This window comes from Poecilia latipinna, unplaced genomic scaffold (genome assembly GCF_001443285.1).
Source record: "Poecilia latipinna isolate Pla-1442-1.1 unplaced genomic scaffold, P_latipinna-1.0 Scaffold1075, whole genome shotgun sequence".
In the NCBI taxonomy this organism is placed as follows: Eukaryota; Metazoa; Chordata; class Actinopteri; order Cyprinodontiformes; family Poeciliidae; genus Poecilia; species Poecilia latipinna.
This window is the reverse complement of record NW_015113691.1, coordinates 78,295-99,177: the sequence shown is the minus strand read 5'-3', so window position 1 is coordinate 99,177 and position 20,883 is coordinate 78,295. Positions and strand designations below refer to the sequence as shown.

The window sequence follows — 20,883 nt, the reverse complement described above, 5'->3', positions numbered from 1 at the left end:
AATGTCCCCAAGAAAGAAATGAAGGCTTTTTAAAATTTTTTTTTTTTTTTTTTTTTTTTTACTTTAAACCTCTTTAGGAAAGCTTTTTTTTTTAAAGATATTGTTTTCTTCTGTTTTTTAGACTGTGTTGCACAGGCGATTTAAAATCAAAATACCTCCCAAACATGCCATAATGTTTAGCAGAGATTGTCGTTTGATTCAGGTGAGTTGAACCAGGAAAAGAAGTAAAACATGTTGGACGCCTTCACATTTGAACCATTACATCCAGCCAAAGAGATCTGGTTTTAGCATGACAAAATCTAGAAAAACTCAAGATGTGAACATTTCTCTGAGGTTCATCAGGAGAGATTTTTAAATGATTTATCTTGCAGTTTTAACGTTTCTAAAATATTTGAATTTATTCAGCAGAAGTTACCAAAGGAAGACAAATTGGAAAGTTTCAACGTGCATACAAGTGCTTTTATTTAAGTGAAAGAAGTACTTTGTGGCGTCGGTTTTATCATTTCCTGTTATTCAAACAGAGCGATGGGCACATTAAAGAGATATTTTCTTGATAGTTGATAGTTACTTAAAGCTCATCCCAAAAATGTCACAGTGATTAGACATAACCACAAGCAGTGAAGGTAACGTCTAATGGAAAAAAGAAAAAAAAAAGTGTGTTTTACCATTTGTCTTCAATATGCAGCAGAAACCAATGCACCAATGCAACTTGGTAAATTCACATATCAGCACCTATAAAATGCCTTAAAATTAATGTACATTTCTGCAACATATTTTTTTAATTTAATTTTAGATTTTCAGTTTTGCAAAACAAGAGTCTTGGACAGTAACTCGTATAACATATTAGTACAAATCAACAAATTCCCAGTAAATGCAACATTGAGGATTCTCTCTGCGTCTGCACACCTGGCTGCATTATCAGTTCATTAGCAGAGCTCTGTGTCGTGCTTAACTGCATGTTAGTGAAGCAGTTTCACCATTTAATTCAAGCGTGTAGAACAAGGGACGCATTTAAAAGTTGCGCGACTCCTGGCCTTCGATGACCGGAGTTTGAGACCACTGGCCTAAATTAATCAACCTGAATCTTTAAATTCAGGTGTTCTTGTTCCTTCAAAAACCCGCAGAATAGCTGCTCAGGCCGGTTCGACCTGTTCAGTCATCCAGTTGTTGTCTAAACCTGCTTATTTATACAGGGTCCAAACTGAAAAGGATCCCTCCCTCCCGGCCCCCCTAATTCTTTCTTGACTCCAGAAAGCAGAGAATATCGATCAACCATCTGCTGTAAGACCGTTTGCGTACAAAACAGATGTGAGTATGACCTCCATTTGGCACGAAACTTAAAGCAACCGGTCCAGTTTGACTGCATTCTACCAAAGCTTCCCTCTCCAGGTGTCGGGATATTCCACAATCTAGAGACCAAGTAGCAGACAGAGCATGTGCACACATGTCTGTCACCACGCAGACCGTGCAGGATACTAATGAGCACACAAGCATTTTGCAGGTTTTGTGTGCAATGCCAAAGTGCTGAAAGGCAAGAAAAAAACTAGCACAACCACCACACAGATTTCCCCCAGTTGTACTCTTATCTGATCAAAAAAAAATAAAAAATATTCTGGGTGACTCATTCACTCGACACAAAGAGTAATTAAGTAAAATGTTGTGTCATGCCTGCCGCCTCTGTAAAATCAGAAGCTTTTGACATGTCTTGAACTGGTTTGGTTACTTGAACAGTGTGGATTCCTAAAATGTTTTGTTTTGGGGAGCTACTTTTTTTCCAGTTAGCATCAAACTCTTTGTATGCTTTGCTACTTTGCTTAAATTATTACTCATTCTAGTCACGTTTGCTGCAGCAGGTAGACGGCATCATCTGGAAGCCAGCCTGACTACCCATCTTAACAGCAGACGTCGCATACTGCCAAATAAGAGGAAGAAATTCAGGAAATATTCGCAACCGAGGTGTTTGGAAACAACTACAGCACATTAAAACAGCGCTTCACCCCACCTCGCAACGCGTCGTGTATGCAGTACGTAATGCAGCCGCATTCCCAGTTGCTCGTCGTAGTGTTGAACACCATGTTGAAGCGAATCTGCATTATTTCAAACGTGGCTCCCTTCAGTAGAGCTATCTGGTCCTCAATGCTTAGTGACCTGCAGGAGAGATGAAACACAAACCTCAGTTGTCACAAATGCTCTATGAGACGTAGCGGGAACAGAAACTTTGGGTCAAAATTAAAGTCTCGTCTTGCACACATATTTGCACGCTTGGATTATTTTTTTCTTCTAGATTTTGTTCCATTGCAATCAGACGTCTCACTATAATTTATTGGACTTTTATAGAGAAGACTTTATATCTTTTCAAATGTTAATCTTTTTTTTTTAAAGAAAGTTCCAACCATTTCCACTTTCTCTGTTCAATCAATCATCTGAAAATCAGAGTGAACCTACCGGGACACGACTGTTCAGTGGTAGAAAGAACAATAAGTCTCATTTAGAGTTTGCCTCAAAACCTTGAGGGACACCGCAAACGTATGCAAGAAGGTTCTCTGATAAGAACAAAATACATATTTTTGACCTACATGGAAACTTTGTAGTATGAAGATAAGCCCATGAAGGTGGCAGAAAACTAGCACATCGACCTTAATATACCATCTTTCACATGAAACTTTGTGGTGGGAACATCATGGTGGCAGCGTGGGGGTGCAGGGGGGGGAAACATTGCTGCAGCTGAGTCAAGCAAATAGGTCAAAGTTGATGGTGGAGAAAAATGGAGCTAAATCAAACTTCTTGTCAGACTTCTTGGACTGAAGGTGGACCCAGCAGGACAACAATCCCAAATACCCAGTCGGATGCACAATTTAATGGTTGGATTCATGCGTTAGAACGTCCTAACTAAAGTCTAGACGTAAATGCAATTCAGAATCAGGTGGAAACCCTGCAACCGAAGCCCTCGGCTCTCTGTTCAATCTATAGAGAAGAATGTTGCGGAGAAAGTTTAGGCAATCATATGAAATGCCTGCGTGTAAACAGAAACAGAAACCACGGAAGGATGATCATGACTTTTGAGCCCTCAGACAGCCACAATGATCAGTGAGGTCACATGTGCTTCAGACTATAAAAAGGTAAACATTCATCTTCAACAATAAGGGGATCATTTCTGTTTACTTTTGGCTAAAATCTGCTGTTAGGTAAATTGTATTATTATCAACTATTTGTTATACTGTTTTATATGTTCTTAGTTTATGTACTCTTATTTGGTTTAGTCATATCTTTTAAGAAATATGTCTGTATTGTTAATCACTCTGGCTTGCTTTCTCAGAGGGCCTCTCTGAAGAAGAGATGTGACATCAGCTCTTCACAGAACGCCCTGCTTTGACCTCTTAGATAGCTATAAAACCATCGCCGTGAAGATGTACAACTTGTCCTGTTTGATCCTGGGTCAGGAACTGGATAAGCTAGTGTTAGATGGATTGTGTTGTTAGTTAGTGATAATCTTGGCGCTGTGACTGTGTGATGAAGTGTCTTTCCCCCTCCCTTTAGAGTTACAGCGCTCTCTGTGATTAGGGATCCTAAAGACAATAAAAAGAGAGGGGCAGGCAAATGTGCTTCAGAGCGGTAGGAGATTTGTAACTGAAAGCACATCTCCGACTGTTCTCCTCACGAGTATTCAGAATCTAACTTTCTCTTGTCTTTCCTGTGTTATTTGAATAGGTGTCAACTCTGACATCTGCATTTATATGTTTCAACAAGGGGAAACACCACTTCGGCTTTCTTATGAGCAAAAGCGGAAAAACAAGCAACTCCTTTTAGGCTTTAAGAATAACTAGCGGTACTAAAATCCACAACTACTGAAACAAGTGTAGAGCATTAAACATCACAGAACTACATGGAAAGTCGGCGAATCAGCAGAAATCTCATACTTGGCAGGGAAATACACAGCGGTTATTTGTCGTGTGCTGCAGCTATCAAATAAGATATTTTCAAACTGTTTTTCAATACATCAAAGTTTCTTGATAATTTCAGACTCAAGGTGTTGGAAAACCGTTCTGGGAAGCTCGTTTATCTCTACCGGAAGTCCTGAAGGCTTTTGGAAAAGCGGATGATGTCCTGGATCATGTAGGTCGTGAGGTCGGCCAGATGCGGGAGGTTAGTGTAAACGCTGCTGCTTTCGTCTCCGACGTTGTCCTCTTCTTTTTCAGAGCAACCGGAGAGGAAAGAGCGGGCGGAAGAGGAAGAGAGAGACTGGGAGGAGGCGGCGGAAAGGGAGCAGGGGTAAGGGGACGTTGAAGGATCATCTCCATGTTCTTCAGCCGTACACCAGCTCTTCGTCAGGCTGCTGGTCCGCAGTCTGGACGGCTGGTTCCCCGTCAACACATCTCTGTCCATGGGCTGGTAAAAAAAAAATAAAATAATAATAATAACTCAAACAACAGCGAGAAAAATGCCCATTATTAAGCGCACGTGCCAAGTCACGCACCCTAAAGCCGGTGAAGCGTGAAAACGACGAATCAAATGTGCTGCGGAGGCCAGAGAGCAGCTCCTCAACCACCTGTTCCTGTTGGGTCGACAGCTCTGCGGACGTGTCGCACATCTTTTTCTTCTTTATTCTGATTCTTCGCTCCAAGACCGCTTGATCCGACATGACCACTGCACATCCGCACACGAAGCGAAGAAACAGTAGCAGAAATGTTCAACCTGTACTTTGATTTACAAATCCCAGTGAAATGTCAAACGCAAGTCAAGACAGGTGAAAACATGACCTTCAAAGAAAAGGAATGTATTTAGTACTGAAGCCTTTTACTTTCGTTAATTTGTTTCTATAAATCAGCGTGTGTTGGACTAATTAAAAGCACCAGGTCTGAAGATGTGTGTTAGCCTCACACCAAGAAGGAAAACCATCAGCAATGACCATAAAATGGAATTATTACTATGGTCTATGAACCTAGAAAGGGTTGTAGAGTCACTTCCAGACAATCGGAAGTCCATTAATCAATAGTGAGAGAGATAATTAATGTTGGGTCCACATAAATTGCAAAAAAATAAATCCAAAACGTTTAAAGGCAATAATGGGATAGAAAAAAATCTGAATAGTTTGTTTTGTTTGGAAGGACAGAGGTCATGTGAGTCAAGGTGGATTTTCTTTTTGCTATCAGGCACAGCGATCAAACACAGTGTTGGCACAGAAACCTCAAAGAAATGACCAATCCTAGTGGTGAAGACATGATAATTTGGACTCATTTTGCTGCCAATATTCTCTTCCTCACACCAGAGTTTTTGAGTCAACTGTAACGGCATCAGTCCTGTTCAAGTTACAGCTGGACCTGAACAAACAAAGAGAACAAACAGCTGCAAATCTCAAAGAAAATGGCTGAAAACGAAACAAACAGAGGTCCTGCACTGGCCTAGTCAAAGTCCAGACTTCAACCAGATTGAAAGTCGCAGTTGGGCATGATGTGGTGAAGGAGGGTGGCACAAAGTTCCTCTAAAATGATGTGAGAGAACAACGTGTGTACTTATACTTTCCTCACAGCATTGCAATTTTAGTTTTTGATTTATTAAACCACGACTGTAAGAATCTGTTGTGGTTTTGTATGCTTAATGTTAGATTTAAATAATTTTACATCCTTATGAAGACAAAATCGTGTTCAAGATATAATGTCTTGATATCTAAAGGCCAAGATGTGCCAGAGAGAGTTTTGACATCCTTTTTACCATGAGTGTATTCTTACTTAAAAACAAAGAAAATGTTTAAAAGAAAGTGTTAACCAACCAATGGAAATATTATAATCGGATGTTACTCACTGTCTTTCCGCATCCCGATGGCCTGGCATTTTCTGAAGCGGCAGGCCTGACATGAGCGGCGGTTGTTTTTGGTGATGATGCATTTATTCAGGAACGGACATCGGAGCTGCGTCGACCTCTTTATAGCACGTCTAAATTGATTTTTAAGAAAATTACAAATTAGAAACAGCCTTCCAACATAATGAGAGAGCATCATGAACAATAATCTTTGACTCCGAGGGAGAAAATAAGTCTAAATTACTTCCACAAACTGGACTGTTCCATCATAGTTACACTGGTCATCTCAAAAGTCATATAGAAAAGCAAAAGACGGTATTACGTTAATAACACACCCCACTGTGAGGCATCCCTGAGCCAGGTGGCTGCCACACATCTACAGAGATAAAACAATAATAAAAAAAACATGCTTCATTTTATTTTACTCACTAAAATAGACTTTTAAAGTGCCAGAGTTTTGATGATTGCTTTGGAAATCTATAATTCCTACTAACAAATAAAACTTCTTCAGGGCGTTTTGAAAGCTGGCAGCAGCAACAGCTTTCAGTCTCCCTATCTTTTGAAGTTACTGCAACTACACATGGAGAAGCACACTGATGTACCTTAAAGTAGTTCATTCCACAAAGGCGAAACAAAAGCAGCAAATTTCTGCTAAGGAGCAGCGTCTTTCTGTAGCACAAGAGACATCAATCGAGGAAAATCTAAAAGAAAAACAACCGTCCCTGAAGGGACTTGGAAGGTCCGTCCACCAAAGGAAAAACAATCACAGCAGCCTATACAAAAATGCATGAGTTGTAGCTAGGATGCATTAAGAGGGGTCAGCAGTCATGTGGATGGCCCACCTGTTTCTGAACAATGCCCTTAAAGACCCGACTCCACGGCTGATTTTGTCTGATTTCTGAACTCTGGCGCTTTTGAGCTTCAACCTGAAGGAGCCAGAAATGCAACGCAGGGGCCGATTGTGGATGATTCTGTGCAGGATTCGCATCGCAACTCAAGAATGGTAGGAGTTGTACAGAGGAAAACCTTTTAAGCCTTTATTAGGGCAAGATTGTTTTCTCAAAAGAAGGGGTACACCATCAATAGCTCAGCAGGTTCAATGACAATCACGCACACACTTGAAGGCACCTAACCCTCAGATGCATGTGTTTGGATGGAGGGGTGAAGCTGGAACACCTCAAAATAACCCGTGGATGAGGAAACATGTTAATTCAATATGAAAGCCCACTGATCAGGACTAGAACCCAAAACCTTCTTGCTGCAAGGCAACAGTGGCAGCTGCTGCACCGAGAATCATCGTATTGCAATGTTAAAAGTGTGTCCAAGTGCAGCATTTCATTACCAGAAGCTGGACTGTGAGGAGGAAAATGTGTCATTAGAATCATTTCCACAGATAATGTCACAACAGGAAGATGTGAGCTACAATTTACCTAAAGAAGCCTTTACAGCCTTCACATGTCAGAGCGTTGAAGTGGTAACCCTTCGCCAGATCGCCGCACACGCCGCAGGCTTTGGGCTCCTCGTCTTCTGTCACCTCATCCTCTTCCTCCTCCTCGCTCTCCTCGTGTGGCTTGTTGAGAGCTTCATAGACAAATTGGATATCAGCAGCCTCTCTGCTCATTCTCGGCTGAAAAGAAAAATCTATCTTTTATTCTTGTTTTTTTTTAATATGTATATTTACATTTTATATGTTGACATAAAACACAAAGACCACGAGCAATAATAATAAAAAAAAAAAAAATCTTCTTATGTCTCTCAAAGAGACATAAGGAGTCCTCTCCACTTCCAGGCGATGTAGGTTTTATCCATCTGTGCAGATTTGAACAAAATGTGAGGTGTGCCTGGAGGCTTTTAGTAAATTAAGAAATAGTTACATTTTATTTACTCTAAGAGTTTCTGATAACAGAATTGTAGTCCAACGGTTTAAGGGAGAAAAACAAATAAGAAGTCCAGTTTTCCCATGGTGTGGAAATTTAGATGTACCAGTAGCAAATTAGGGGGGAAACAATTAAGTTGGAACATGAACATCCATACAAATAAAAATAAGAGTCTTTAGAGCAAGCAAAAATGTACAACATGTAAGAAATACTATTATACAGTTATTAAAGATACCCAGAATAAAAGTAATGTGTAGCCAAATAGCTTAATTTAAAGAAAGAGACGTTGTTGTTTGTTTTGCACTCTCTAATTTTATTGAGTTTGGATTTCATTTCCCGAAATAAGATATTTGTAAAGCTAATTGCTGTAGAAGACGTCTTGCAATCAGCTATTTTGGTTTTCATTTGTCATATTTCTGTTACGTTTTGTCTTATTGTTTTGAACTGAAATAATCACTGTTGCCAATTAAAATTAACAGCCGATCTGATAAGCAAAACTACCTGCGACTGGCTTTAAATAGAACAATGCATGAGCAATAGCTCGAAGTGCAGCACTTAAGATGATTGTCTTTTATTCTGAATCTTTTATTCACCAACGCAGTGCTCTCAGTGTGAGCACTCTCACCACGTGAAACTGCTTCACAGTTTCCAGTCTGTAATCCCACTGAAACGACAATGTTGTGAGTCGTTTCAAAAGCCTGCATAAGATAAAGATCTCTTCTCTTCTCCACCCCCTTGTTATTTTTTTTTTTTTAATACCTCCTCACCAAAGAAGCCATAACAGCCGCCAACTCTGGACCCGCGTCTTGCAGTCCCACTTTACACATTTCGCTGTCATGTTATGATTCGTTAATAACCAACCCAAACGAGCGCTGCTATGCTCAGTTTTGGGTAAAAGTACTGATTCAGAAGCACACTGTTGCTTCAAAACGCTTCATATTTGTTCAACACCTCGACTTTAATAACGATACAATTGTGCGTGTGTGTGTGTGTGTGTATGTGTGTGACGTTCATGTCGAGGTGAACCCTGATTTCCCTCACCTGGTTAAAGGTCGATCTTTAATCAAACAGACAGTCGGGGTCAATCATGTTTCTCACCTGAATTTCCAGATGTCCAGCCTTGTTGCGGTCTTGACACCCTCGCCTCGCCGCGGCTGATCCACGCAGGACTTCAGGATTTTTTCCCTGGGCGCACCACAGGTGAGAGCCACTGCTTGTTTATCCCGGCTGGTCGGACCTGTTGCTCGCCTTGCAGATTGGCAGATTTTGTTCGGGGCTGGTTCCTACAAGTGTTTCTCAGGAGGGCGGAGTTACAGGTCTAACTCCGCCCACACCGATTACAGCTGTTACCTCGGTACCCACTCTCTTCCACTTTGAGCTCAGACTGAAAACATTCTGCCCTCTAGTGGCTAAAATCCCAAACTCCAGATTGTAGACACACAATTACTACACAAAGGTCGGGTTTAGTCCAAGACCAGAATAATCTAGAATAACTTAATCCACAATAATCCAATGTTTAATTAGTGCTACATTATGAAGTCTCAGACTGATGTAATGAAGGCCAGAACATACTGATGATGTGGATGATGGCAGAAAAGAGGAGATGCTTTGAAAACCTGGGGGAGAATATCTGTACATGTTCACACACACCTGGAAGGTGGCCTGATCAACCATATCCGGGAAACTGATGAAATCCTCAGTTCTCTGTTTACTTATTGCACCGCAGACATTGAGCGCTATTTTTCACAGCTGATTCAGTTACATTACATAAATCTGTCGTTACCCAATAACCACATGGCAACTACTTTTTTAAAAAGAAGCTATCAGAGCTCCCATCAATGAGTCGCACAAAAGCTTTATCTGCAGCAAACAAAAGATTTCGGGTGCATTGTCTTTTTACATAAGTGGCCACTTCAATCAATGTCATTTATCTGGTGGTGGTGGTTCTCCAGTATCGAATGTATTGTCAGAATAATCTGTAGTTACAGTAAGTTTAACATAAATCATTATTTGGACCTGAACTTAAAATGGCTTAAAATATGATTTGTACAAATCACATGGTGCTTAAACCCAGAAAAGGGAAATTGTTCCTAAGATTACTAGATTTCTGTAGGAGGGAACATTTGAAAGATACAAACAACAAAAATGAAATCCAAGTTTCACTCAGTAGTACAGACTCAAACAAATATTAATTTCCAACATGCTACTAATTCCTAAGGTGGACAAACACACAAAAACTTCAAACCTGTATTTTCCATCAGGTTTTAGTCAAGGTTTCCGTCAAAACTTGGGCTGAAAATAATGTTTTCATTAAAGTAAGCATTAAGTTCGTGCTCCATATTGATCACTCTAGATCAAATGATTCTCTACGTGACTCATTTTCCCCAAAAAATCTAGAATGAGTTCTAATAGACTGACAGACAAACCTTGAAAATAAGTTTAGCATCAGATATTAAATCTCCACAAGTTAAATTTGAACCTTTACTCCTTTCTTTGTGACTGCTGTGCTTGTTTCCTCTGCTACTCTTGGCTCTCTTGGCTCGTCATCTCTTCCTCAGCCGGCCCGGACGTGCTTGCATCAGCGGCGCTCTCCTGTGGAGTTTCGGGTGAATGGATCTCCGTGGGGACTTCAAACCCATGAATGATCCTCCGAGCTGCCTCCAAGTGTCTCAGCTGCTTCAATTGAACTTGAAGAACAACGTGAATGTTCAGCAAACAAGGAAGAAAAAAAAAAATAAGTTACCTGACATTTTCACATCAGTTTCTTTTTTTAATTATTCCTACCATCCAAATATGTGAACACAAACCTCTTCGCCTGACTCTCATCTTCTCAATCTCGGGGATAAGGAAGCTGTACACCAGCTCTGACACAATCTCCTCTGGCTGACATTTGTCCATGCTACAGAAAATATATACACGTTTTATTAGTTTTTGGTTATAATTTCTGAATAAAAAGTTTGAACTTAAGTCATGGTTTACCTTTCCTCCATGGCGTAAGCAATTTCATTGAGCTGCTGTGCCTTCTTGTGGATCTCATCTCTGGCTTGCTGTTCGGCCAAATAATCCACATTTCTCAAAATCATGTCCTCTAAATACATATCCACACTTTCCTGGTGCACCTGCACAATCTGACGCATCAAAGTTTGCATGTGTTAGGTGAATATAAAGCTGTAGAGATGTTCAACGTTGTTTTATTACATATTTCAGATGGAAACAACTAAACAAGACCTCAGCATAGTGTCTTTTCTTATAAGGTCACACAAGACGGTACTCACTTCTCTGAAGATCTCATCTCGTTCTTGTCGCCTGCGCTCCTCCACCTGACGCCTCCCGCTCTCCTCCGCCTCCCTTCGACGGCGCTCTCTCTCTGCCAGGAGCATGAAAGCGTGGATCCTGCGCTCCTCCTGCAGGTGAATCAGCTCCTGGGACAAGATGAAGAACACCTGGGCGAGGTCCACACCGATCACCGCGGCCTGACGCGCTTCCCTCGTCGCGGCCTACGGAGGAGAAAGACCCGGTGTGACAGGATCATTGTTGAGCTTGTTCTCGCTTGTGACCGGTTGCAATGAGCTTCACCTGCTCCATCTGCTGATCTCTGAGTTTCTTCAGCGCCAGTATGCGGTCTTTTTCTGCTTTCTGCAGGTTCTGCTCCCTAGCCTGCAGAGCGTGAACTTTCCTAAGTTCCCTGATGAGCTCCAGCTGGTTTTCTTTGCCCTTGAAGATCTAGATGATGTCACAAATTGAAGAAGATGGATGCGTTGCATGCTTTGTGTATTAAGACACATGCAAATGTTTCTAGAGGAACTTTGAAAAAATCACGAGCCATGATGCCAGCTCATACCGACCTCAAACTGGATGCTTCTTCCCCTGAGTAGCTTCTGCAAAAAGATGACGGCAATCTCTGTGTTCTCATCCTCCTTGATGAAGAATGACGAGTCAGTTCACAAGTACAATTTCTAATACAGTTTTACTTGTGTCTCATGTACGTAGGTGAGAAAGCTAAATTTTTGTCTCATCTAACTGATCATCTTCTTCCAAACGTTTGCTGTTTTCCCCTGTACGGTTTAATGAAGCTATTGGTCAAGGTTTTGTTTTTTTAACAACTGGGTGACTTTTGAAAGCACTTGGTTAGACTGGACTTACTAATGTAGGAGCACCAGAATAAAAGGGCATGAACCAATATGCACACTCGAATTAAAAAAAATAAAAAAAGTCACAAATTGTTTTACTTCCACTCCCAGTTTGGCAGCACTTGTTGTTGGTCTCTCACACAAAACCCCAATGACAAACATTAAAGTTTGTGGTTGCAACCAAACGAATGTTGAAGATGTTTGAAAGACTTTTGCAATTTCTTAATTGACAAGTAAAAAAAAAAAAAAAAAGTGATTACAAACAGTGATTAACTGACCTCTGAGGGGACTTCCACTGCTGGAGTGGGAGGAGGAGTAGGAAGTGGCTTCTCTTTTCGAAACGGAAAACGGTGGTCCTTCACTGTAATCTCCCTGCCCTCCTCGTCCCTGACGGCCTGTTTAACCACAGTTTGTAATGAGTATGGAAGCAGATGCTAGATGATGCGCTCGCTAAGCTTTACTTTTACCTTGTAATCCTCCAGTAGCTCCACTGCTATTTGTGCGGGAGACTTCTTTCTGCTCTTAATGTCTCTCCATTGTATCGTCACTTGTTTCAGTGATGTCTTTAGTCCTGTCTCTAGCTCTTGTAAGCCTGTGTATGATCAAATGCAGAGACTGTAACAATATACCAGCTCTGTGGGTCTGCAGTAGCAATTTGCTAAGATTCTTAATCAGACCTTCATATGTGTTTATGTAGTCACTGTTGAACATTTTCATGTTGCCATAAGGGAACTTGTCATTGTGAGTCTGAAAATCAGCAACGATGTCCTGTCGCTGCAGTTTTCCCTCCACATTCTTCCTCTTTTTTTCCAGTTTTCTAAGAGCTGCAGACATAAGAGTGAGTGTGAAGAATGAGGAAAAGCCTTCATTAAAGTGTAGATCTCATCAACACTATGGGATGTCTTACATCTCATGTATTTGTGGTGGTTCTTCTTGAGCTCGAGCTCCCTGTCCTTCAGGTGCTTAGCGTACAATTGGGTTAGTCGGTCATATGCAACATCCTTTTGAGCTTCATCTCTCTGCCTCAGCAGCTCCTCCAGCACAGCAAGGCGCGTCTCCTGCACTCTGCTCAGCAAAGAAATAACTCTGGGTTTGGTTTTACATGAAACACAAAGAGATTAGGGAGCTTTTTTTTTTTTTATTTCTGAAAACTAGAGAGCATCAAAAACAAGCCCGAAAGAACCCTGAGTTGGGAAAGTCACTTCAAATAACTAAACTTTTCATAGAAAAAGAAAGTACATCCTCTTTCAAACTCAGACTTTTCTGCATGAGAACCTAAACAGATCTAGTTCTGAAATGCAGGCTCAAGAAACAAAACACAACAAATTCCACAAAAAAATAATGGCAAGATGGTATAACATACGTACATAATAATAATAATAATAATAATAATAATAATAATAATAATAATAATAATAATGAAGTACACATTTTCTACTTTCATATTTGAGTGGAAGTAGCAGCCAGGTGGTGCTAATTGACCGCATTTCATGAACTGATCATTCTCTGCGTGGCCACCTCTCTGAAGGCAGGTTTGACCCTTAGATCGTGAGGAACACACAGGTTAGCACACCTGTGTGTTAACACACCTGTGTGTTAGCACAGGTGTGTGCTAACACATCGCCAAGACAGAAAGACATCAGCAATATGTTCCGAGAAGTAACTCTGACTATCTGGAAAGGGGCATATGGTCTGAACATTTCTGGAATTCATTATTCCACAATGAGAAAGATTATTTATAATTAGAAACCACTTAAAGCCATTTGGTGATTCTAAAATGCTATTAAATCATGGAGTGTAGTTTTTCCCATTTTGGCTTCATGTTTGTACTACGGATAACAACAGATGAGAAGTTTGTTGCGTTTTTGTCAGGACTACATAACTACACAAACTGGTCATAGGGTGTACACTCTTTCTGACATCACTGTTTAGCAGAAACTGCCTATGAAACATTTCCATCTATCTTTCAGGGACACATCAGTTTGTAGGTTTTAATATATATTTTTTGAAATACAGATTTTTTTTAATTAAAAAAAGAGAAACAAAATAACGCCTCACGTTGGATCTTCTGGTTACTGTTCATATTGCCAGGTGAAAAAAAACGAAAACACATTTTAAGAAAACAGCAACTCACTTCTCGATCTCGCTTTCCCTGAAAGCCCACTCCTTGGCTTCCATTTCCTCCATCATGCGCCTCCTCTTGTCGATCTGGCTCAGGTCCTGGCGAGGAGGCAGGGTGGTCTCCCAAATTCGCTTTTCACGCGCTCGCTCTATCATTTCCACCTCAGCAAGGCCTGCTGGCAAGCCATGACCTACGAGGCAGAGGTAAGCTGATTGTGCGGCTCTGAGCATGAAAACCTGCGGCGTTAGGAGGGTGTTAGTTGATCTAATACCCCAAGTCAATGTTGCCAGTTGCAGGAGCTCTGTGGGCGTCATCCCACGCTGCACCACATACTCAGGACTGAATGGGTCAGTCTGGGTTTCGCTTTCTCTGAAGTCCGTCTGAACCCCCAGAGAGCGATTAGCGGGCAGTTGCTCCTTAGCAGTGATTGTAAAATCTTCCCTGCAGTGATTTTTCAATAAAAAAGAGAGCATGCTTACTGCTAAAACAAAAACAAGCCACTGACACAGATGGAACAAAAAAAAAAGAAATCTAACTCGAGCAACTTGGGCAACTTACTCTGCAAATTCAAAGACAACATCTGTTGGGAACTTTTGTTCAAATGGAATCAAAGGCCTAAATGAGAGAAAACAAATATGATTATACGTCATATCAGTGTTTACAGAAGCATTCACTGTCAGAAACTGAAATCAACCATCCTTAATCTATGACTGGCAAATTAGCAACTAAACATTGACTAAATTAAAACTAAGACCTATAACCACATCAGCCAAAAGCAAGAACTGTGATGCACTTTTTTTTTGTTTTTAGAGTTTTGTAGGAATCGGATAGAGATGATTGATGTAAAGACTGATGCTTAAACTGGCATGCTGAGGTAATTATATAAACTTCATTTTTCACTGGACTCAAATCTAAGTCCCATCTATCAAGAAAACCACCACAATTGTTTTTCCTTATATATGTTATTGTGATGGATCAAAATATGCATCCATTAGCAGTGGAATTGGTGGGTCTGACCTCAAGAAATACGGACGATAGTACCAGCGAGGAAAAGTCAGATCAGTGCTTCTGTCTTCATTTTTTTTTTTTTTATGTCTAAGTGCAAGTTAAGTATATAAATCAAAACATTAAAATGTGTGGTTGCAAACCAAACCGTTTATAGTATTTCCAGTAGTCAGCTCCAGTCACAAGGAAAGTTTGAGGATTTGGCTTAATCCTGTCAAAGAGATAACTCAGAATCAACCAGGACACAGAAAAAGCATGGCTAAACTGTGGCAATTCAGAGCGAAACTGCTGACTTTACTCACCCAGCCAGCTGCTGCAGCGTCTCTCTGCGCCGCTCAGCTTGTGCTTGCCAGGGGAAATCAGAGTGGGATGGCTTTGGCTCTGCTGGCTCCGTTTTGAAGGTGAGCAATGGCTCACCGCGAAACATACTGTTAAACTCATTAAGTTTTCTCTGAGTGAGATAAAAAGACAAATATCAGGATCTGCATTTTGAAACATCCCAGCCAGCAGTTACATTAGGGTCTCATTAACCACCGGTGTTGTGTTTTGATTTTCACTTACATTTGTATTTTTATCACTTACGGCTATTTATTATTGTCATTAAGGTCTTGCCTTATTAGTTTGTTCATTTGCGTCGACTTTCTCAGCTATTTCTTGTGGGGTGTTCTCTGTGCAATTTAATTTTTATTCACTAAGTAAGTAAGATCCTAGATTTTCATCGATCACTGCTGGTTTCATTTCCTCATTCCCTTGTTTATTTCATAGGAAAACCTATCCACAATGCTGTAAGATGTTTTATTTTGCACTAATTCTAAATGTTGTGTTTCCATTAACTGTAAGAAGATCATCATTATTAAAAAAATATAGCTGTCAACACATTAATCAATTAAGTTTGTGTTTCACTTAGTGATTTGAGTCAATGAAATAAATGACATTTTCAAGATTCTAATTTATTGAATGGCTTTGTATGTTTCTCAAAATCTTGGATACTAAATTGTCTCCAAGATTTAGATTTAAAAAAAAAGGTCAAAAGCCTTTTACTGTCATTTAGTCTACAGCACAAGATTCAGAAAGCATCACATTGAAAAATTGTATCAGACACCAATCCAATCAATATTAAAAACTGTCTCCATGATTGTAAATAACTAATAAAGGTAATAAATAAACTAAAATATAATAGAAGTCAGTCCTACACCCACCCATTTGCTTCCAGTAGCAGCTGTTGTTATCTGAATTGATACATGTGTGTGGTATCAACTTACAAATCGTTCCTTTGTCGTATAAGCCCTAACTCTGGGCCTGTGGCGGTCCGGCTCTGTTGGCACGGTGCAAACCGGATCTGTCACAAAAGGTTCAATGACTGTTAACCAGCTTACTGCAGCGTGCTATCAAACGTTACCGTTCTTCTCGCTACATTTACTCACCATGTGAGCCGTCAGAAGGCCGCCCAGGTAGAGCAGCTTTAAATTGATCTTTGGTATCATTAATAGTTTGGGTGACAGAACAGCTCATTTTGTCAGTGCGAAATTTGCCTCAGCACAGTTCCTGTGCTTGCAGCGATGTTAAAATATCCCGTGAGTAGAAAACGTTCAGCGCTGTAACCATGGAGACGACAAACTGAACTTCAGGAAAGGGGAGGAGTCCCCAGTGTTCTGATGGGAAATGCGTTTATTTTCTGGGATCCGATTCATTTGGCTTAGTTCAACAACAATATCCCCTTCTTTTGTTGTACTGCTTCTAACCTTTTGAATTGAGCATATATATATATATATATATATATATATATATATATATATATATATATATATATATACAATAAAAATTACTTGGATTAAACCAGACAGAAAAAAAAACTTGTTTATTGTTATGTTACAACATAACTTAGCGAAATAACATAACATAACATAACATAACATAACATAACATTTATCCTCATGATAATTAGAAAGAAACCCAATACACATGAAGAAGCATATATTTTAACCATGTGTTTTATAATAACTTTTTCTAATCAGCATGTTTGTTCAAGGATTCAAGGATTTTTTTTACTGTCATACCACCTTGCTTGTTTGTAGTACAAATTCGGACTCAGGTCCCTGATTAAGAAATTTACTACACTAAATAAATAAATAAATAAATAAATAAATAAATAAATAAATAAATAAAGTAACCATGAAGGGGTGACTGAATCGCTGTTTGCATATGGGTTCCTGCTGTTGAAGAGCATGTCTTTAATTTGTGACCCTAAGCCTGTGACCCTACTTTAACAGTGAATCAGGGTTTTATTGATATAATCCTGATTCAGAAATGACCTCTTGAGTCACTTTGCAAAGACAATTCAGTTGAATCCAGTCATCCAGATAGATTAGGATAAAATTTTACTATTAATCCTCTTAATATTGCATGGCTTACAAAGTATGGCATTATTTGCACTCTAGAATAAAGGCAATTAATTCACTGAACTGAAAGTGCAACTGGTTCTGATGGGAACAAACATCCATAATTTAGAAGTAACATTCTTGTAAGTGTCATCAAAAGAAACTATAATATATAAATATAAAGTATTTTAAATCTTTTTAACACTTGTGGACTTTGCAGTGTCTACCATCTGGTAAATTCAGAACAAGTTCACTTGATGGAAAGTAAAAAAAAAAACCCACGTCTGACACTCTGCTTTACATGGTATAGAAAACCACTATAAAGATGTTGGGGTTGCAAACACTAACTCATTTTTTCCTCATCTACATTTATAGATTTTTTCAACCTTTTCTATAAATGATTAATACACTGGGCCTTACTGACTCAAAAACTTCTTACAAAGGTTTTCAAATTTTGATGTAAAATAATTATTTAAAAAAAAATCTATTATATTATTAATTTAAGAAGAAAAACTTTACAACACTGGCTAGACTAATGTGTTCTTGCATAATTCTGGAAAATGGAAGGTCACATCTTCAGCCGTGACACGTCATCCTGTGTGGGAGTGCACCCGGTGGCTTCAAAGCTCAGGAAATGCAAGCAACTTGGTGTTATGTGGCCATTTAGAGACTGTCTTTAAAGTTTTGAGGTTTGTCAGCCATACCTAAGACAAAGCTACACAAAAATGCGAACAAAGAGGGTGTACAGGACATGGATTTATACTGTGGTCATCTCCATGTTTGAAGCATGGACTCAAGATGCAGGTTTGGATTGTTGACACCTTAAACTTGTGACTAATGTTTCATGTTCTTGAACAGGTACATTTCAGGAAATCAGAATTTGCGCTCCGATGAAGCTAAGAGAATTTAATTCTGACATAGTTATAGAACTTCATTATTTCATAATTTTGTAAAATAAAAAATAATAATAATAGAAAAAAGTCTGCTATTATATTTCTTTTAAAAATTCAACGACACAGTCCACACAGTGTTCTTTGTATCTTATATTCCACATTACATTTCCGGGTTGAGAGAATGCATTGCACTTTTATTCAACATTAGGAATGTTATCAATTAATAAATTTTTATTTAAATAGACATGGAGCTGTTGTGTCAAGAATCTTGTCGTACTGAGATCTTGTGACTGTGGAGGCAAGTGGAGAACCATAAACTCATGACAAAGTTCAAGAAGTCATGCTGGAAATAGCCCATAGAGGTTCACACTGTGGTCTTAAAGAAATAGACATGATCAGACACCACACACACACACACACACACACACACATATATAAAGTTGAATTTTGAGGTTGTGAGGTGACTGCAAGAAGATAAGCTTAAAAAAATCTATTAACAATGGAAAATGTGTCAGCGAAAAACTGGGAATTGTGATTTTTATATGAACACAACATTCAGACATGAGACCCAGAAATGCTGGTAAAGACAAATTGATGTCTTTTATCCAGCAATGATGGGATTCTTCCTGTGGATAGCTTGATGGCTCTTGCCAGAGCATGCATGGCTTCTCTTTATGCTATTTTGCTTTCTCCCAGCACAATGGTTTGTGTGTTTGTTTATGCATGAGTAACTTATGTTTAATAAATTAATTTAAATTGCAATATTAAGCAATTAACCATTTAATCACTATTTTTTCCGCCTCAGTCAACAGAGATGTTGCTTTCAATCTTGGGACCAACATTAACCTGACCTGCACTAACAAGACAAGGGCTGACATCGTATTTATAATCTGGGAGATTCACTTGAAAAACAAAAACTGTAAGATTTCCTTTGTATATGACAACTCAGGTATTGACTCTTGCAAAGATGGAAAATCTATCCAAAAGACTTCCACCGGTCAGTTGTATCTGCACGTCCCAAACCTTTCAGCTGACGATGTTGGACTCTACCAGTGTGAGTCGGCTTACAATGGAGGAAATGAAAACTACAACATCAAAGTGGCTGTGACAGGTAGGTCATTTAGGGTGAGAAGTGACTTTTAACCCTTTCATGCATGAATTATGATCCTTTGTGTCAGGATTCTTTTCAATTTTTTTTATTTTCTTAAGGCATAAAAAAGTAGGAAAAATGTTTTTAAAAATTGGGTGATCAATTGTAAGTTTCTCCAAATACAAAGTTGTTATCTGAAAAATACATCAGTACTATTCTTCTTTAGGGGGTATCTGATGTCACAATATTCTTTTTACCTGCAAGAGTCGTCTACAGTAGAAGGAGGGACCGGGTCGGTTGGCATGCTTTTTTGTCTGTCGGCCATATTGGATTTAACAAAAATAATTTCTTGCATTTGCAGCTGATGGCCAGTAGTTGATAGTTTATTTTATGATGCATTAGTGTCCACTTCAGTGGTCTGTGTGCATTTATAACATAAAAATCCACAAGAAGCACAAGAAAATGGCTTGTAGATAGCTGTCCACTGTAGTGACCACTATGCATGAAAGGGTTAATTACCTTTTTAGTTAAATCAGTTTTCAAGATAAGAACCTTGAAGAACGTTAACACAGACAAAAACATGTGGATACACAATGTTGACTTTTTATCTTCTGCAATAAAATAATATTTGCATGATTTACTGACCTCAGAAAGAACAGTCCAAAAAATTTGGCTTAGTCACCTGATGCGTAAGGTTTTACTTAATTATGGTTTTGTCTTCCTTGGTTCAGTTCCTCCTGTTTTATCTGCCTGGTTGGAGTGGAAGGGGAACAAAATAGTGGCACTGTGCAGAGCTGAAAGAGGAACACCAGTTGCCAACATAAGCTGGAGTTATGGAGGCAGCTCAGAGCCTGCAGTGAAAACTCAGCTGGACCCAGATGGATTTGTAACAGTAGAGAGTCATCTGGAGCTCCTGGAAGACGTCTGCCCAGAAGAACTGACCTGCATTGTCCAGCACCGTTTCTGGGATCAGGAAAAAATTCTGGTACCGGAACTCAGAGAAGGTCAGAGTATTGCAGACTGAAGTGAACTGTTTACTTACATTTCTGTATTTCTTAGTTAGAACTTTCATTGTCATTAACATAGTCAGTGTTAATTATTCTTTGTGTCTCCTACAGAAAATTCGACTCTATTGTGGATGCGTGTCACTTTGGTGATCATCTTAACTTTAGCAGGCGTCTTTCTTTTAGCGCTAAAGACATGGTGAGCAATTTATTAAATTATCTTTCCTTACCCAGTATCTAAAATAAAACGTGTTCTCATTTATGGTCTCTTTCTTTCTCTACCAGCCGCTGTTCTCCTCATAACACTTCACAACCCAAAATACGAGCGGTAGGCTGTTTTCTGCTTTAACAAGACATGAAAGTTAATTTGAGGGTATGAATTACCTTACAAAACAAGCAGAAATTTATGTTGTCCAACTTCAGCCAGGACCTTTGGAATAATATTTTCATTTTTCATTTTTGTCTTTGTGTTTCTTACTTTCTTTTTTTTTGTCAGCTGGACCTGGACAACAACCAAAATGGGAGAAAGACTGATGATGCTAATTATTAGGATTTTTATTAAAAATCTTGGAACAATCATCAGATTGC

The 20,883-nt window shown here is 39.3% G+C and overlaps 3 protein-coding genes across 3 annotated transcripts in view; 1 reads left to right on the top strand and 2 right to left on the bottom strand.

Moving 5' to 3' along the window:
• The window catches only part of nr1i2 (nuclear receptor subfamily 1, group I, member 2), a 14,534-nt gene extending 4,485 nt beyond the window's left edge, over positions 1-10,049 (bottom strand). Inside the window, exons 1-6 of the mRNA XM_015051945.1 lie at positions 8,772-10,049; positions 7,227-7,423; positions 5,800-5,930; positions 4,475-4,644; positions 4,067-4,386; positions 2,003-2,148 (exon numbers count right to left, since the gene is read on the bottom strand). Coding sequence (XP_014907431.1) covers positions 2,003-2,148; positions 4,067-4,386; positions 4,475-4,644; positions 5,800-5,930; positions 7,227-7,417 — 958 coding nt within the window. The 5' untranslated portion in view covers positions 7,418-7,423; positions 8,772-10,049. The remainder of the gene's footprint in view (positions 1-2,002; positions 2,149-4,066; positions 4,387-4,474; positions 4,645-5,799; positions 5,931-7,226; positions 7,424-8,771) is intronic.
• Positions 10,050-10,140: 91 nt separating this feature from the next.
• Positions 10,141-16,530, bottom strand: cfap91 (cilia and flagella associated protein 91). The gene is made up of 17 exons (XM_015051944.1): positions 16,355-16,530; positions 16,193-16,269; positions 15,233-15,381; positions 15,079-15,141; positions 14,484-14,540; positions 14,197-14,366; positions 13,938-14,115; positions 12,711-12,868; positions 12,481-12,627; positions 12,271-12,395; positions 12,082-12,198; positions 11,519-11,590; positions 11,250-11,396; positions 10,949-11,170; positions 10,653-10,801; positions 10,481-10,572; positions 10,141-10,360 (listed from the first exon to the last, which is right to left on the bottom strand). The coding sequence occupies exons 1-17, from the start codon at positions 16,440-16,442 to the stop codon at positions 10,194-10,196; spliced, it is 2,178 nt and encodes a 725-aa protein (XP_014907430.1). The 5' UTR covers positions 16,443-16,530; the 3' UTR covers positions 10,141-10,193.
• Positions 16,531-18,033: 1,503 nt separating this feature from the next.
• LOC106959382 (cell surface glycoprotein CD200 receptor 2-like) lies at positions 18,034-20,881 on the top strand. Its single transcript, XM_015051943.1, has 6 exons — positions 18,034-18,112; positions 18,971-19,312; positions 20,023-20,295; positions 20,410-20,494; positions 20,581-20,623; positions 20,792-20,881. The coding sequence occupies exons 1-6, from the start codon at positions 18,034-18,036 to the stop codon at positions 20,843-20,845; spliced, it is 876 nt and encodes a 291-aa protein (XP_014907429.1). The 3' UTR covers positions 20,846-20,881.
• Positions 20,882-20,883: the final 2 nt, after the last annotated feature.

Bases quoted from the DNA above. Each gene is read 5' to 3' on its own strand.
- cfap91 (XM_015051944.1), bottom strand. From the start codon at position 16,442: ATGAGCTGTTCTGTCACCCAAACTATTAATGATACCAAAGATCAATTT. The intron at 12,199-12,270 runs GTAAAAGTAAAG...GTGGTTAAACAG, and splicing joins AGCTACTGGAGGATTACAAG to GCCGTCAGGGACGAGGAGGG. The intron at 11,591-12,081 runs GTCAGTTAATCA...TTCTTCATCAAG, and splicing joins CAGTGGAAGTCCCCTCAGAG to GAGGATGAGAACACAGAGAT.
- LOC106959382 (XM_015051943.1), top strand. From the start codon at position 18,034: ATGCGAACAAAGAGGGTGTACAGGACATGGATTTATACTGTGGTCATC. The intron at 18,113-18,970 runs GTTTGGATTGTT...TGCAATATTAAG, and splicing joins AGCATGGACTCAAGATGCAG to CAATTAACCATTTAATCACT. The intron at 20,495-20,580 runs GTGAGCAATTTA...TTTCTCTACCAG, and splicing joins CTTTTAGCGCTAAAGACATG to CCGCTGTTCTCCTCATAACA.